Raw genomic sequence first — 18,564 nt, forward strand, 5'->3', positions numbered from 1 at the left:
AGCAGGCTGAGGGTAAGAGAGTGGGTTTTCTGACTTTAATTAATTATTTATTTTTTCAGTTAATTTTGGGTTTAAAATCGGAGGTTTTTTTCAAAACCGGAAGTCGGGCCAGGAGAGGCCTGGGGAAGTTTTTGGAGGGTTTAAAAGCGCACCAAAGTATACAGCGGGCAGCAGAGTGAGTGGGAAGTTGAGTGAGCTGTCAGGGCTTTGGCTCACAGGGCTTGGACGAGCAGGGGTGAGTTTTTGTTTCCTTACATTCTTATTAACTTTTCACTGTCTTACTTGACATAAAGTGTCCAGTATGAGTGTGAAACCAGTGTGTTGTTCCCAGTGTAGGATGTGGGAGGTCCTGGAGGCATCTGGCCTCCCGGACATCCACATCTGTGAGGGGTGTGTCGAGCTGCGGTTCCTGAGGGACCGTGTTAGGGAGCTGGAACTGCAGCTCGAGGATCTTAGGCTGATGAGGGAGAATGAGGAGGTGATAGACAAGAGCTATCATCAGGTGGTCACACCAGGGCAACGGGAGGAGGCCAAGTGGGTGATGGCCAGGAAGGGTAAGGCTAGGGTGGTTGAGAGCACCCCAGTGGATTTGCCCCTGCACAACAAGTACTCCTGCTTGAGTACTGCTGGGGGGGACAGCCCGCCTGGGGGAAGCAGCAGTGGCCGTGTCTCCGCAGTGGAGTCCAGCCCTGTAACTCAGAGGGCTAAGGAAAAGAGGAGGAAGGCGGTATTAATCGGGGACTCGATGGTGAAGGGGACAGACAGGCGTTTCTGCGGAGGTAGGCGGGATTCTCGCATGGTGGTCTGCCTCCCTGGGGCCGGGATCCAGGATGTCGCTAGTCGCGTCCCGGAAATCCTGAGGTGGGAGGGCGAGGAGCCTGAGGTAGCGGTACATATTGGTACCGCTGATGTGGGTAGGAAGGGAGAAGGGGTCATGAAAAGGGAGTACAGGGAATTAGGGAGACAGCTGAGAAAGAGGAAAGCAAAGGTAGTAATCTCAGGATTACTGCCTGTGCCACGGGAAGGTGAGGGCAGGAATGGAGTGAGGTGGAAGATGAATGTGTGGCTGAGGGACTGGTGCAGGGGGCAGGGATTCAGGTTCCTGGATCATTGGGACCTCTTTAGGGGCAGGGGTGATCTGTATACAAAAACGGGTGGAAATTGAATCACACGGGGACCAATATCCTGGCCGGTAGGTTGGCTAAGGTTACTGGGGAGAATTTAAACTAGATAGGTTGGGGGGAGGGGAGCTAGAAGAGTTGACTAGGATCAAGGAACTAATTGATGGGGTGGAGGATGCAGGGGTAAGGGGAATTACAAAATTAATGGTAGAGGAGAGGGTGCAAGTGAATGAAGGCGGTAATTTAGATAAGGGAGTAGAGGGAGAGGGTGTTCGCGACTCATCAAAGCGGGTCCAGATAAAAGCTGGAATAAGGACACTTTGCCTGAATGCACGAAGCATTCGGAACAAGGTAAATGAGTTGATGGTGCAAATCAGCACGAGTGGGTACGATCTAGTGGCCATTACAGAAACGTGGCTGAAAGGTGACCAGGACTGGGAGATGAATATCCAGGGGTATCAGGCGTTTAGGAAGAATAGACAGGAAGGAAAAGGTGGTGGGGTTGCGCTATTAATAAGAGATAATATCAGGGTAGTACTGAGGGATGACATAGGCTCTGAGGAACAAAACGTGGAATCATTATGGGTAGAGATGAGGAATAGTAGAGGGAGAAAGACACTAGTAGGTGTGGTATATAGGCCCCCAAATAATAATGTTGAGGTAGGGAGGGCTATAAACAAGCAGATAAGGGATGCGTGTAAAAACGGAACGGCAATAATCATGGGGGACTTCAACATGCACATTGACTGGCAGACTCAAGTCGGTAAGGGTGGAATGGAGGAAGAGTTCTTAGAATGCTGTCGGGATAGTTTCCTTGAACAGCATGTTACGGAACCGACGAGGGAACGAGCTATTTTGGATCTGGTATTGTGTAACGAGGTAGGTAGAATTAAGGATCTTATTGTGAAGGACCCTCTTGGGTCTAGTGACCACAATATGGTCGAATTTCTGATTCAGATGGAAGAGGAGAAAGTTTGGTCCCAAACCAGTGTCCTCTGTTTGAACAGAGGGAAATATGATAGGATGAGGGATGAATTGGCTAAGGTAGACTGGGAGAGCAGGCTGGCAGGTAGGATAGCTGAGGAACAGTGGAGGATTTTTAAGGAGATCCTTTTCAGTTCTCAGCAAAAATATATTCCAGCAAAAAACAAGGATTGTAAGAAAAGGGAGAACCAGCCGTGGATAACGAAGGAAATAAAGGAGAGTATTAAAATAAAAACAGCTGCGTACAGAGTGGCCAAAAATAGTGGAGAAACAAGTGATTGGGAAAAATTTAAGAAACAACAAAGAGAGACTAAGAAAGCGATAAAGAAAGGAAGGATAGACTATGAAGCTAGGCTAGCAATTAATATAAAAAATGATAGTAAAAGTTTTTATAAATATATAAAAAGGAATAGAGTGGCTAGAGTGAATGTTGGACCCTTGGAGGACGAGAGGGGGGAGTTAATAGTGGGAAATGAGGATATGGCTGAGTCTTTAAATAAGTTTTTTGTGTCGGTCTTCACGGTGGAGGACACAAATAGTTTGCCAAATATTAACGATAGAGGGTTGGCAGCAGGAGAAATACTTAATACAATTAATGTTACCAGAGAGGCAGTGCTGGGTAGACTAATGGGACTGAAGGTGGATAAGTCCCCGGGTCCGGATGGAATGCATCCCAGGGTATTGAAAGAAATGTCAGAGGTAATAGTGGATGCGTTAGTGATTATTTATCAAAACTCGTTGCATTCTGGGGTAGTGCCGGTTGATTGGAAAACGGCTAATGTTACGCCGCTGTTTAAAAAAGGAAGGAGACAAAAGGCGGGTAACTATAGGCCGGTCAGCTTAACGTCTGTAGTAGGGAAAATGCTGGAATCCATTATTAAAGAGGAGATAGCAGGGCATCTGGATAGAAATGGTTCGATCAATCAGACGCAGCATGGATTCATGAGGGGAAAGTCGTGCTTGACGAACATGTTGGATTTTTATGAAGATGTGACTAGGGCGGTTGATGGAGGAGAACCGGTGGATGCGGTGTTTTTGGATTTCCAAAAGGCGTTTGATAAGGTGCCCCATAAAAGGCTACTGAAGAAGATTAGGGCACACGGAGTTGGGGGTAGTGTGTTAAAGTGGATTGGGGACTGGCTATCCGACAGGAAGCAAAGAGTCGGAATAAATGGGTGTTTTTCCGGTTGGAGGAAGGTAACTAGTGGCGTGCCGCAGGGATCGGTACTCGGGCCGCAACTATTTACCATTTATATAGATGATCTGGAGGAGGGGACGGAGTGTAGGGTAACGAAGTTTGCAGACGACACAAAGATAAGTGGAAAAGTGAATCGTGTGGAGGACGGAGAAGATCTGCAGAGAGATTTGGACAGGCTGAGTGAGTGGGCGAGGATATGGCAAATGGAGTATAACGTTGAGAAATGCGAGGTTATACACTTTGGAGGAAATAATAACAAATGGGATTACTATCTCAATGGAAACAAATTAAAACATGCTACCGTGCAAAGGGACCTGGGGGTCCTTGTGCACGAGACGCAAAAGCCCAGTCTGCAGGTACAACAGGTGATCAAGAAGGCAAATGGGATGTTGGCCTATATTGTGAAGGGGATAGAATATAAAAGCAGGGATGTCTTGATGCACCTGTACAGGGCATTGGTGAGGCCGCAGCTGGAATACTGTGTGCAGTATTGGTCCCCTTATATGAGGAAGGATATATTGGCATTGGAGGGAGTGCAGAGAAGGTTCACCAGGTTGATACCGGAGATGAGGGGTTTGGATTATGAGGAGAGGCTGAGGAGATTGGGTTTGTACTCGTTGGAGTTTAGAAGGATGAGGGGGGATCTTATGGAGACTTATAAGATAATGTGGGGGCTGGATAGGGTGGAGGCGGAGAGATTCTTTCCACTTAGTAAGGAAGTTAAAACTAGAGGACACAGCCTCAAAATAAAGGGGGGTCGGTTTAAGACAGAGTTGAGGAGGAACTTCTTCTCCCAGAGGGTGGTGAATCTCTGGAATTCTCTGCCCACTGAGGTGGTGGAGGCTACCTCGCTGAATATGTTTAAAGCGCGGATGGATGGATTCCTGATCGGTAAGGGAATTAAGGGTTATGGGGATCAGGCGGGTAAGTGGTACTGATCCACGTCAGATCAGCCATGATCTTATTGAATGGCGGGGCAGGCTCGAGGGGCTAGATGGCCTACTCCTGCTCCTATTTCTTATGTTCTTATGTTCTTATGTGCTGGCATTAGTTTTTTTATAAATTCAAGGAATGTGGACATCGCTGGGAAGGCCAGTATTTGTTACCCATTCCTAATCTCCCTTGAAATGAGTGGTTTGCAAGGCCATTTCAGGGGGCAATTAAGAGCCAAACACATCGCCGTGGATCTAAAGTTACATGTAGACCAGACTGGGTAAGGACGGCAGATTTCCTTCCCTAAAGAGCAGTAGTGAAGCAGATGGACTATTATAACAATAAATGATAGTTTCATGGTCATCATCTGCTGTGCTGTCTTAAAGGGATAGACACCGCATACACAACACTTTATATTCCAAATTTATGAATTGAATTTTAAATCCCACCAGCTGCCATAGTGGGATTTGAACCCATGTCTTTAGAGCATTAGCCTGGACCTCTGGGTTACCAGTCCTGTGACATTGCCACCATGTCACTGTCTTCCCCCTGAGTTTTAAACATAATTCCCAAGAAACTGGAGGCCCCGTGGTGAACCTGACAACAAGGCTGTTTGGTCTTGTTGTTTGGGCTAACAATATGAAAAGTTCAAACCTGACTGGACAGGTCCGTCCCTTAACAGAAAGGGATTATGGGGCAAACAATTTGCTTTGATCATGTTTCCTGCCCCTTTTTAAAATAGAAAACTGTATTCAAGACATCAGGATCCTGAAATGTCCCCTAGGCCGGGATTTTTAATTCTTGCCCGCAATGGTTCCCAAACCTCCGGCCCTGTGAAAATCCAGCCCATGATCTCTTCCTGTGCTCCCTTCAGCTAACTGGACTCAACTCTTGAATACAGATACAGTTTGACACAGCTACTAACTATCGTAATGATATGTGCCATTTTAATCCCCCTTCCTTCCCAAACATTTTCATACTGCATGTTTGTCACTAACAAATTCCCCTCCTTTTTCCTTCAGTGTGAATATCTCTGGCTTGGGCCCGCATCGGGTTTCACAGGTAGAACTGTCAGCTTCAGCAGGAGGATGGTAAACTGGCAGAGTGAATTGCTATTCTGTTATTGATTATAAGCTCTGGAAATTCAAATCAGGCAGTTTTCAAAGGGAATAGGAAATCATCTCTACCTATTCATCGACCAAGCAATGAGGGTGAAAATTGCCCCCAGTACATTCATCAAAAAAGTGTCTGATATATTGACCGTGAGGTTTATTTGAAGTGGGGACTGTGCACGTTCATACTGTCACACAGGCAGTTTCATTATCAGCATAGATTCCATCCAAAGGGGTACGCTCCATGTTTCTTTGGAGACCCTTTTCAGACCTGGCAGGGGTGAAACCATGATCAGACAGGGGATGCGGCTAGCCCATTGCATTTGGGGCGTGCTGACGCCTGTGACGGTGGTTGGCCCAGACTAGGGTAGAGTAAAGGGTCAGGATACCAATGAGGTTAAACCGAGGCTTTACCTGATGCAATTTTTCAAAGCCATCTCAGCCTTTTGGCTAAGATGAAGCGTTAGATCAAGCCTGGGAGGGGGTGCAATGCCTCATCCTGTCAGCTTGGATCTTGTTTGATTGAGCTCAAGATGGGGTGCAAAGTCTTGTCAGCTTGGATCTGGTTTGTCCCTCACATGGGGACCACAATTGGACTTAATTTGAATTGGCTTTATTGATGAGAAATAAAGTACCATTAAAAACATTAATAAACAAAGCATAGCTACCTTCCAAAGGAGGAACGCCACCAGAGCTACAAGTAGCAGGCCGCCAAGCACAGCGACAACAATGCACCAGGTGGGTATGGGCATGACACGTTCAGGTCCACTGCGTTCAATAAGAGTTTGTACCTGGGAAAAAGAACAACACCATGTTGTGGATCACATTGTGAATAATACATTTCCACCATAGGCAGGTTGGTAACACTGACAGATTTACCCAAATTCACATCAGCCAATTCACTCTTTTGAACACAGTGTGGGCGGAATTTTCCCGTCCCGCCCACCATGGGAATCGTAGTGGGCGGGACACTGACCATGCAAAGGTTCGGTGGCCTCGGGCGGGATTTTCCAGTCTTGGGGCGAGTGTGGCCGGAAAATCCCACCCTGTGGATCCGCGCTCTTTCCAAAATCCGATATCCCCAAAACCTGAATGAATCTTAAAGAAACTGCCCTTACAAGCAGGTATTCTCTGATGGTTGGGAGTGAAGAACAGTTGAATTTGCACCTTTTGTGAGAAATGAAGAGTTAAAATATCAATATTTATTGTAGGATGGATGGAAGAGGAGTGAGCATATAAACTCTTGGCACCTCATCTTTAGACAGTTGCCACACAGATCTCTGACATACTCTGTACCAAAATAGAAGCTTGGACATTGACCGTATTCACATTGTTAGGTTTTTCTCACATTTTTGCATCAATTTTGTCCCAATTGGAAATTCCATGATCCCCACAGTGTCATTCTATGGTCACATTTCTGGCCCGAGACAGAATGGAACACTTTGTACAATATCGGCCTTCTTATTTAAGGAAAGATGTAACTGCATTGGAAGGAATTCAGGGAAAGTTTATGAGATTTATACCTGGAATGGGCGGGTTGTCTTATTAGCAAAGGTTGGACAGGCTAAGCTGGATGTACAGGAGTAAGAGGTGACTCAGTTGAAACATATAATATCCTGAGGGGAAATGACAGATGTTGATTTGATGTTTCCCCTTGTGGGCGAATCTAGAACTCGGGGCCACAGTCTAAACGTAAGGGGTCACTCATTTAAGGCAGAGATGAGGAAACATTTTTCCATCAGAGCGTTGGGAGACTCTCTTCTTCAAAAGATGGTTGAGGTGGAGGCTGCCACAGGAATCGTAGCAGCCGGGACAGAACCATGCAAAGGTTCGTTGACCTCAGGCAGGATTTTCTGGTCTTAGGGGTGAGCGTGGATGGAAATTCCCGCCCAGAGTCTTTGAATATCTTTAAGGCAGAGGTAGAAAGATTCCTGATAAGCAAGGAGGTTAAAGGTTAAAGTTAAAAGTTTATTTATTAGTTTATTTATTACAAGTCGGCTTACATTAACACTGTGACTAATTTACTGTGAAAAGGTTATGGGGTCAGCAGGAATGTGAATTTGAGATTAAAATGAGATCAATCATGATCTTGTTGGCTGGAGAGCTGTTTAGGAATGCAGAACGAAGCCAACAGCACGGGTTCAATTGCCACACCGGCTGAGGATTTTCATGAAGACCTGTCTCCTCACCTGAGGTGTGGTGACCCTCAGGTTAAAACTGCCACCAATCGGCTCTCCCCCTCAAAGGGCAGAGCAGCCTATGGTCATTCGGGCCTATGGCGACTTTACCTTAGTATTGAATGGTGGAGCAGACTTGAGAGACCCAACCTCTTGCTTCTAATTTGTACGTTTGTATGAATGTTGTGAGTACAAGTTCCCCTCAAGATGTGTGAGCACATAATCAAGGCTGACAGTCCAGCAGTACTGAGGGAATGCTGCATCTTAAGAAGTGAGATCTTTCACATGAAAAATTACATGAATGATCCATCTGTTGTGTTCGGTGAACACAGAAGATCCCACTGCACAATTTCAAAGAAGAACAGATGGCTTCTTCCATATTTATCCCTGTATCAGCACTAATAAAACAATCAGATTGTTTGAATACAACCTCATTGCTCAGAGACTTGCATTGCCTAAATTGACTGCAGTATTTCTTAAGATTCCCCATTAACGTTTCTGAAGAGTTTCGTTGGCTGTAAAGTACTTTGGAATGGCCTGCATACATGAAAGGCACGTTATAAATGTAAGTCTTTCTTTTTTGCATTGTCCAATGGAAGCCAACTATGTCGCACTGTAATTGTACCCTTCCTCAGATATGACTTAGAAGTTTAGCACGTCACCAATTCTCAGGCTTCTTTCGCAAGGCAATTTCTAAACTCCAAAACGATGCTCGGAGTTCAACAATTCATTTGACATTGAGATTGGTTAGTGCCTTCTCTCTGTCAGAGGTTGCTTGCATTCCACTGAGCCAAAGATCCGAATTTTCCCCCAGTCCAGACAACTCAGCAACCCTTTTAAGAATTGCGGGCAAGACCTGAACCCAGGATTCCCACCCCCTGTTCCTGTTTCCGGCCATCTTCACTGGTACCGAGATAAAGGTGCTGTCAACCTGCCCACACACACTGCTCCTGCCCTTGCTGCCTCCATTGCAGAGGAGGATAGTTTAAACCCTCCACAATTTTAGTGTATTTGGACCCCTTCAGTAAGGAAATGTGGTCCACAGCCTCTCAGACAAGGTGTAAAGCACACAGCAACCTGTGTCCCAACTGAGGAAACAAAAAGTCATCTGCTCCTGGAATTCTTTCAATGCCAAAAATAATTGTTTCTTGTATTCAATAGTTTGAGGCTGGATTATTTGTTAGATGTGCTTTTACTGCAGTAATTGGGATCTCTCGTGTAATAATATGAAGCCAGACAAGTGTTACTTACCGTCTTGCTGTCCCTGGGATATTCTACAGGCTGTGCTTTGTATGGCATTTCTTGCACGATGAATGATGCTTTGGACTGGAATGTAAACTGCTGGTTACGGTTCTGTAAAACATAAGAGTAATGTGCACTTCTGTTTTAATTGTTCCATTTCTATTGGCACTGCTGTCTCACAGCGCCCAGGGACCCGGGTTCAATTCCAGCCTCGGGTCACTATCTTTGCGGAGTTTGCACGTTCTCCCCGTGTCTGCGTGGGTTTCCTCCGGGTGCTCCGGTTTCCTCCCACACTCCAAAGATGTGTGTGTTAGATGGACTGGCCATGAAAAATTGCCCCTTAGTGTCCAAAGATGTGTAGGTAAGGTGGAATTAACGGGGTGAATATGTGGAGCCGCGGGGATAGGGCCTGGATGGGATGTTCTGTTGGAGAGTCAGTACAGACTCAATGGGCCAAATGGCCTCCTTCTTCACTGTCGGGATTCTATGATATTGACACAGTGGTTAGCAGTCCTGCCTCACAGCGTCAGGGACCCGGGTTCAATTCCAGCCTCGGGTGACTGTGTGGCGTTTGTGAGGAAATCCAGTAGTGTTTCAGGAGATTTTAGTTGTAAGAAGTGCATTAGATTGCAGCTTCTGGAGGAGCGTGTAAAGGAGCTGGAGGGGGAGGTAGAGGAACTCCGCATAATTCGGGAGGCGGAGGTGGAAGTTGATAGGAGTTATAGAGAAATAGTAACTCCTAGAAATGAGGCTTGGGTCAATGCCAGGAGGAGGGGTAAGAAGCAATCGGGAAGACAATCCCCTGGGGCGGTTCCCCTCCATAATGGGTTTTCGGTGCTGGAGGCTACAGTTGAGGAGGAATCAACTGAGCATAGAGAGCAGATCTCTGGGGGTGAGCCGAGTGAGAAAGCTCAGGTGGTTAGGGGCTGTAAAAGACTGGGCCTTGTGATTGGGGACTCCACAATTAAGGGGACAGATAGGAGGGTCGGAACTAAAGGTAGGGACTCAGGGTTGGTGTGTTGCCTACCAGGGGCTGGGGTCCGGGATGTGTCTGACAGGGTATTCAGGACTCTTAGGGGGGAGGGAGATAAACCACAAGTTATTGTACATGTGGGGACACACGACATAGGGAGGATAGGGGAAGGGGATATTAGGCAGGGATCTATGGAGTTGGGGTGGAAACTAAAGGCCAAGACTGACAGAGTGGTTATCTCTGGACTCTTGCCTGTACCACGGGATAGTTTAGAGAGGAATAGGGAGAGGGAAGGTTTGAATTCATGGCTGAGGGGATGGTGCAGGAGGGAGGGGTTCAGGTACTTAAGCAATTGGGGCTCGTACTGGGGAAGGTATGACCTCTATGAGAAGGATGGTCTACACCTTAATCAGAAGGGGACCAATATCCTGGGGGGTAAATTTGCTAAGGCCATGCAGGGAGGTTTAAACTGATTCGGGGGGGGGGAGGGATCCTGAGTAGTGGGGCTGAAAGTGAGGGATGCATGGATGGGGACTGCAATGCACGGCATTGCAGAGGTGGGGTGGAGCAGGGTTTGAAATGTGTATACTTCAATGCCAGGAGTATTCGCAATAAAGTGGGTGAACTTGCAGCGTGGATCAGTACCTGGGACTTCGATGTTGTGGCTATTTCAGAGACATGGATAGAGCAGGGGCAGGAATGGATGCTGCAGGTCCCGGGGTTCAAATGTTTTAGTCGAAGTAGGGAAGGAGGTAGAAGAGGGAGAGGGGTAGCATTATTGGTCAGAGATTGTATCACAGTGTCAGAGAGGAGGTTTGATGAGGACTTATCTGTTGAGGTAGTATGGGCGGAGATTAGAAATAGGAGAGGAGAGGTCACCCTGTTGGGAGTCTTTTATAGACCTCCTAAAAGTTCTAGAGAGGTTGAGGAAAGGATTGCGGAGTCAATCCTGCTTAGGAGTGAAAGTAATAGGGCAATTGTTATGGGGGATTTTAACTTGACTAATATTGACTGGAATTGTTATAGCTCTAGCTCGTTAGAGGGGTCAGTTTTTGTTCAAAGCGTGCAGGAAGGTTTTTTGACTCAGTATGTAGACAGGCCAACTAGAGGTGAGGCTATATTGGATCTGGTGCTGGGAAATGAGCCAGACCAGGTGCTAGACTTGGAAGTTGGTGTGCATTTTGGTGATAGTGACCACAATTCGGTTACGTTCACCTTAGTGATGGAAAGGGATAGGCATGAACCTCGGGCCAGTGGTTTTAGCTGGGGGAAGGGTAATTATGAGGCTATTAGGAGAGAATTAGGAAACATAGGTTGGACTAGGAGATTACAGGGACTGGGAACGTCCGACATGTGGAGTTTTTTCAAGGAGCAGCTACTGCGAGTCTGTGATAGGTATGTCCCTGTCAGGCAAGGAGGAATTGGTAGGGCTAGGGAACCGTGGTGCACCAAAAAAGTTTCTTTGTTGGTTAAAAAGAAAAAGGAGGCTTATGTTCGGATGAGACGTGAGCACTCGGGTAGTGCACTAGAAAGCTTTAGATTGGCTAAGAGGGAGTTGAAGAGCGAGCTTAGAAGGGCTAAAAGGGGACATGAGAAGACTTTGGCGGATAGGGTTAAAGAGAATCCTAAGGCGTTCTATAGGTATGTCAAGAACAGAAGGTTGGTTAGGGCAAGTTTAGGGCCAGTTATAGATGGCAGAGGGAAGTTATGTGTGGAATCGGAGGAGATTGGTGAAGCATTGAACCAATATTTCTCTTCGGTGTTCACGCAAGGGGACATGAATATAGCTGAGGAGGACACTGGGTTGCAAGGGAGTAGAATAGACAGTATTACAGTTGATAAGGAGGATGTGCAGGATATTCTGGAGGGTCTGAAAATAGATAAATCCCCTGGTCCGGATGGGATTTATCCAAGGATTCTCTGGGAGGCAAGAGAAGTGATTGCAGAGCCTCTGGCTCTGATCTTCAGGTCGTCGTTGGCCTCTGGTATAGTACCAGAAGATTGGAGGTTAGCGAATGTTGTCCCATTGTTTAAGAAGGGGAACAGAGACTTCCCCGGGAATTATAGACCGGTGAGTCTCACTTCTGTTGTCGGCAAGATGTTGGAAAAAATTATAAGGGATAGGATTTATAGTTATTTGGAGAGTAATGAATTGATAGGTGATAGTCAGCATGGTTTTGTGGCAGGTAGGTCGTGCCTTACTAACCTTATTGAGTTTTTTGAGAAAGTGACCAAGGAGGTGGATGGGGGCAAGGCAGTGGACGTGGTATATATGGATTTTAGTAAGGCGTTTGATAAGGTTCACCATGGTAGGCTTCTGCAGAAAATGCAGATGTATGGGATTGGGGGTGATCTAGGAAATTGGATCAGGAATTGGCTAGCGGATAGGAAACAGAGGGTGGTGGTTGATAGTAAATATTCATCATGGAGTGCGGTTACAAGTGGTGTACCTCAGGGATCTGTTTTGGGGCCACTGCTGTTTGTAATATTTATTAATGATCTGGATGAGGGTATAGTTGGGTGGATTAGCAAATTTGCTGATGACACCAAAGTCGGTGGTGTGGTAGACAGTGAGGAAGGGTGTCGTAGTTTGCAGGAAGACTTAGACAGGTTGCAAAGTTGGGCCGAGAGGTGGCGGATGGAGTTTAATGCGGAGAAGTGTGAGGTAATTCACTTTGGTAGGAATAACAGATGTGTTGAGTATAGGGCTAACGGGAGGACTTTGAATAGTGTGGAGGAGCAGAGGGATCTAGGTGTATGTGTGCATAGATCCCTGAAAGTTGGGAATCAAGTAGATAAGGTTGTTAAGAAGGCATATGGTGTCTTGGCGTTTATTGGTAGGGGGATTGAATTTAGGAGTCGTAGCGTTATTTTGCAACTGTACACAACTCTGGTGCGGCCGCACTTGGAGTACTGTGTGCAGTTCTGGTCCCCACATTACAGGAAGGATGTGGAGGCTTTGGAGAGGGTGCAGAGGAGGTTTACCAGGATGTTGCCTGGTATGGAGGGGAGATCCTATGAGGAGAGGCTGAGGGATTTGGGATTGTTTTCGCTGGAAAGGCGGCGGCTAAGAGGGGATCTTATTGAAACATATAAGATGATTAGAGGTTTAGATAGGGTGGATAGTGATAGCCTTTTTCCTCTGATGGAGAAATCCAGCACGAGGGGGCATGGCTTTAAATTGAGGGGGGGTAGTTATAGAACCGATGTCAGGGGTAGGTTCTTTACCCAGAGGGTGGTGAGGGATTGGAATGCCCTGCCAGCATCAGTAGTAAATGCGCCTAGTTTGGGGGCATTTAAGAGATCCGTAGATAGGTTCATGGACGAAAAGAAATTGGTTTAGGTTGGAGGGTCACAGTTTTTTTTTAACTGGTCGGTGCAACATCGTGGGCCGAAGGGCCTGTTCTGCGCTGTAATGTTCTATGTTCTATGTTCTATGTATGTTTTCCCTATGTCAGCCTGGGTTTCCTCCGGGTGCTCCGGTTTCTTCCCACAGTCTAAAGATGGGCACGTTAGGTGGATTAGCCATGGGATAGGGTGGGGTGGTAAGATAATCTGCCAATGCAGACTCGATGAGCCAAATGGCATCCTATGATTCTAGTTTGTCCACACCTTTTCTGCAGGTATTGTCTCTTGTTGGGATATGGCTCCACAGGTGTTGGCAGCTCCCTGGTACTTCACCTATGTGGACATTCATTTACAAGAACAGGATGGTAGGACTCCACTTGGGTTGTGGGGGGAGGCATGGGGGATTGGAGAGCTTAGTTTTCCTCCCCAAGGACTGGAAGTGAGTAACAGGTGGGCTTGCATAATCTTGTGTGAAGGAAATCCACTGAGTTGATTTAATATGGAAAAGTTCTTGTAGATGTTTCTGGTCACTGATGGAGTAGGCTCCAACCAACACAAGATACATCGGCCTGAATTTGTGTCTCCTGTCCTGCCATCAAAGAGGCTGCTGGGAATGCGGCCTGGTAAGTCCGAGCACGCTACAACCACTGCATGCTCGAATGATTGTGAAGTAACTGCAGACGGGAGTTCTGCCCCTCACCTGGGAGGACCTTAGAATCCTTAACTGGATCATGAACAGGCAACCTGGCCACTGATTGGTCAGCCATTCTAAAATCACATAATTCATACCCCAAAACCAAACCTCTGTCCATGATCATGAGGAACTGCATTCACACAGGGCTGGAACTTGCTGCATCTAAACTGCTAAAACCCATCAGATAAAATACAATGAACCTTGGTCCAAGATGTAAAGGGATAATGTCCTCACTCCTCATCCCCTTTCCACTTGACTCTCCGACCTCTCCTGAGAATTATGCATTATGCTGAGGTATGGTTCCAGTCGCCACTGCTGTCCTCCAGTAAATCAGTCAAGTGACAATCCTTCACCTGGGAGCTAAGGCAGTGAAGGACAATGAATATTTAACTTGAGAAGTGTGAGAGGCATCGCGGCCTAGCAAGGTCCTGTTCTCACCTGAATTCTGCACATTTATTTTCCAGCACCGATCATTGGACAACAATTAGGAATAGAAATTCTGGATGATTTTTGGACGGCACGGTAGCACAGTGGTCAGCACTGCTGCCTCACAGCACCAGGGACCCAGATTCGATTCCTGTCTTGGGTGAATGTCTGTGTGGCGTTTGCATGTTTTCCCCATGTATGTATGGGTTTCCTCTGGGTGCTCCGGTTTCTTCCCACAGTCCAACAATGTGCAGCTTAGATGGATTGGCCATGCTAAATTGCCCCTTCGTGTCCAAAGATACATAGGTTAAGTGAATTAGCCATGGTAAATGCACGGGGTTACAGGTATGAGTTGGGCCTGGGTAGGATGCTCTTTTGGAGAGTTGGTGCAGATTCAATGGGCCAAATGGCCTCCTTCTACGCTGTAGGGATTCTACGATTAGAGTCATAGAGGTCTACAGCATGGAAACAGGCCCTTCGGCCCAATTTGTCCATGCCGTCCTTTTCTTTAACCACTAAGCTAGTCCCAATTGCCCACGTTTGGCCCACATCCATCTTACCCATGTAACTGTTTAAATCCTTTTCAAAAGACAAAATTGTACCCGTCTCTACTACTACCTCTGGCAGCTTGTTTCAGACACTCACCACCTTCTGCGTGAAAAAATTGCCCCTCTGAATCCTTTTGTATCTCTCCCCTCTCATCTTAAATCTATGCCCTCGAGTATTGGACTCCTCTACCTTTGGGAAAAGATGTTGACTATCTAACTGATCTATGCCCCTCATTATTTTGTAGACCTCTATAAGATCACCCCTAAGCCTCCTACACTCCAGGGGAAAAAAGTCCCAGTCTATCCAGCCTCTCCTTATAACTCAAACCATCAAGTCCCAATAGTATCCTAGTTAACCTTTTCTGCACTCTTTCTAGTTTAATAATATCCTTTCTATAATAGGGTGACCAGAACTGCACACAGTATTCCAAGTGTAATCCAACATTCTCTAGTTCAGGCTGACCAATTGTCTCTGCCATCCTAGCTGAGCACAGTAAGAAGTCTCACAACACCAGGTAAAGTCCAACAGGTTTATTTGGTAGCACGAGCTTTCGGAGCGCTGCTCCTTCATCAGGTGAGTGGAGAGTTGGGTTCACAAACACGGCATATATAGACAAAGACTCAATTGCAAGATAATGGTTGGAATGTGAGTCTTTACAGGTAATCAAGTCTTTACAGGTACAGACAATGCGATTGGAGAGAGGGATAATCACAGGTTAAAGAGGAGTGAATCCAGGACAGTTAATAGGATTTTGAAAGCCCAGGCCAAATGGTGGGGGTTACACAAAGAGTGACATGAACCCAAGATGCTGTCCTCATGCGTGTGGGACCTTGGCTATCAGTTTCTGCTCGGCGATTCTGCTTTGTCGTGTGTCTTGAAGGCTGCCTTGGAGAACACTTACCCGAAAATTGTAGGCTGAATGCCCTTGACTGCTGAAGTGTTCCCCGACAGGAAGGGAACACTTCATGTCACACTATGTGTCTACGTTCCTTTGTCTATATACGCACTGTTTGTGAACCTAACTCTCCACTCAACTGATAAAGGGACAGCGATCCAAAAGCTCGTGATATGAAATAAATCTGTTGGACTTTAACCTGGTGTTGTGAGACTTCTTACTGTGCCCACCCCAGTCCAACGCCAGCATCTCCACATCATCCTAGCTGAGGTTGTAGACATAGAACTGAACCTGGAATCAAACATGGTTGAGTTCCACACTGGATTATGTATTTACCAATGACCCTCTGCTATCTAAGGTCACCATAATATTCTGTAAATTGACACCAGCTGACATCACAAGCAAAATAAGTAAGGCGGATGACTGCATGGTGACTGAGCTCGCTCCATAAAATAAATTCTTGTGGTTTACCTTAATGAAGATTTCCATCCTGAGCTGCGACTGTATGTTTATCGCAACTCCCTTCTCCTTCTCCAGAAGACCCACACGACACATAATTTTCACACAGGTCACAGTGGTGCAATTCTAGTGGAAAGACAGCCTAGTTTCAGCCTTAAAGCACAATAAAGCCTCTCGGAGTGAGAGATTCCTACATGAATTGGAATGAGTATGAAAAGCTAATTCACAAAATCTGGTCCCGTCTGAATCTAATTAACTCAAGACAAATCAAAATTCAATGCAGCTTTAAATCAACATGACTAGGGAATGGGAAATTATTGGGGAAAAATACAATATCTATCGCAAAACAACAGCCAGAATTCTGCGGCTGTTCAGACCCCCCTGCCGCCACCAGCGAGAATGAAGAATTTGGCGCTCAGCCAAATCTCCGTTCGCTGCAGCGGGAATGGAAAATGTGGGCGAGGTCGGAGAATTCTGGCCCAAATAATCTTCTCCCTTAGATAAAAATGGCGTGTTAGAAATATTTTTCCAGTCTGGGTTCAGTCCAGATGAAAAGTTAGTGGCAACTGTGTCTCATTAGTCAAAAATATTCAATAGCCTCAGGTGTTCCAGATATTTGCAAGGCAAAAACAGATGGCATTGTTTTGGAACTAAAATGTTCACCTGTGAAAACCAGCATTGTTGCCAGATACTATTGCATCTATTTTTGCAAGCAGATAACGTCAACCAAGGCACACAGAATCGATCAGCATTAATTAAGGGCGGCACGGTGGCAGACAAGTTAGAACTGCTGCCTTACAGCGCCAGGGACCCGGGTTCAATTCTGGCCTCAGGTGATTGGCTTTGCATGTTCACCCTGTGTCTGCGCAGATTTCCCCCGGGTGCGCCAAATTCGTCCCACAGTCCAATGATGTGCAGGTTAGGTTGACTGGCGATGATAAATGGATCTTTAGTATCAAGGGGATTAGCAGGGTAAATATGTGAGGTTATGGGGATAGGGCCTGGGTGGGATTGTTGTTGGTGCAGGCTGAATGGGCCAAATGGCCTCCTTCTGCACTGTTGGGATCCTATGGGATTCTATGAAGCCTGGAGTCTTTGTCACCACAACCCAAGAGCAGTTACTCCCAATTGTTACTGGGAGTAAATTAAGGCAGAACAGAGGGTCCATGCGGTAAGCTTGCAGACGTAACTAGTGACAGACTGAGCCTAAAAGGTTTGCTTATATGTTTGTTTTATTATTTCATGGGATGGGAGTGTCACTGGCAAGGCCAGAATTTGTTACTCACCCCTAATTGTCCTTGAGAAGATGATGGTGACCCACCTTCCTGACCTGCTGTAGTCTGATTCTGTAGAGGTTTGGTACAGAGGGCAGTTCAGAGTCAACCATGTTGTGTGGCTCTGGAGTCACATGTAGGGTAGACAAGGTAAGGGCATTGGTCAACCCGTGTGGGCGGCACGGTAGCACAGTGGTCAGCACTGCTGCTTCACAGCTCCAGGTACCTGGGTTTGATTCCCGGCTTGGGTCACTGTCTGTGTGGAGTTTGCACATTCTCCTCGTGTCTGCGTGGGTTTCCTCCGGGTGCTCCGGTTTCCTCCCACAGTCCAAAGATGCGTGCGGGTTAGGTTGATTGGCCAGGCTAAAATTGCCCCTTAGTGTCCTGAGATGCGTAGATTAGAGGGATTAGCGGGTAAAATATGTAGGGATATGGGGGTAGGGCCTGGGTGGGATTGTGGTCGGTGCAGACTCGATGGGCTGAACGGCCTCTTTCTGTACTGTAGGGTTTCTATGATTTCTATGATTGAGATGGGTTTTAAACGAAGATCTGATTGTTTCATTGTCACCATTGCCAGGATCAGTTTTTAATTCTCAATTTATTTTTAATTTAAATTCCACAAGTTGCCATAGTAACCCCAGAACATTAGCCTGGGCCTCTGGATTCCTGGTTCAGTGACATCCCCCACCTCCCCCAAGGTACAGGTAATGCTAGCTAGGCCACAATTATGGTCATTTCTAACCTTCAAGTTCCTAATCTGTGGCTGGGACAGAGGTCTTGTGGCACAGTGGGTAGCCTTGCAGCCAGAAGCTCCAGGTTCAAGTCCCACCCCAGGGTCTGATGGCCAAAGGAAGTGTGTTCATGATGTGGTCAAAAAGGTTGAATATCAACCTGCAAAATCCTTCCAAACACACGCCAATGGCAGGTGGTAAGAGTGGGAGAGACTCCTGGTCAGCCATGCCTTGATGTGGAGTGGCACCCCTCAAGCTATAAGCATCTGTCGACAGATAAGAGACATGTTCCAGGAAAAACCTCACTATGGAAACAGATGGAAGTCTGCCTTGTGCACCACGAGTGCGGGAAGAGAAACAACACCAATCTGCAGCTGGTATTAGCTGAAGTTTAAAGTGTAGACTGAAAATTATGGGCGTGCTGCCTCAAAGATGTTTGTAACAATAT

At 46.5% G+C, this 18,564-nt stretch overlaps 1 protein-coding gene across 1 annotated transcript in view; it reads right to left on the bottom strand.

The window, feature by feature from the left end:
• LOC144500270 (integrin alpha-8-like) overlaps nt 1-18,564 on the bottom strand; it is a 146,924-nt gene that overhangs the window by 4,182 nt on the left and 124,178 nt on the right. The window contains exons 27-29 of the mRNA XM_078222948.1: nt 16,124-16,237; nt 8,777-8,878; nt 6,017-6,139 (exon numbers count right to left, since the gene is read on the bottom strand). Coding sequence (XP_078079074.1) covers nt 6,017-6,139; nt 8,777-8,878; nt 16,124-16,237 — 339 coding nt within the window. The remainder of the gene's footprint in view (nt 1-6,016; nt 6,140-8,776; nt 8,879-16,123; nt 16,238-18,564) is intronic.

Source organism: Mustelus asterias, chromosome 11 (genome assembly GCF_964213995.1).
Source record: "Mustelus asterias chromosome 11, sMusAst1.hap1.1, whole genome shotgun sequence".
NCBI classification, from domain to species: Eukaryota; Metazoa; Chordata; class Chondrichthyes; order Carcharhiniformes; family Triakidae; genus Mustelus; species Mustelus asterias.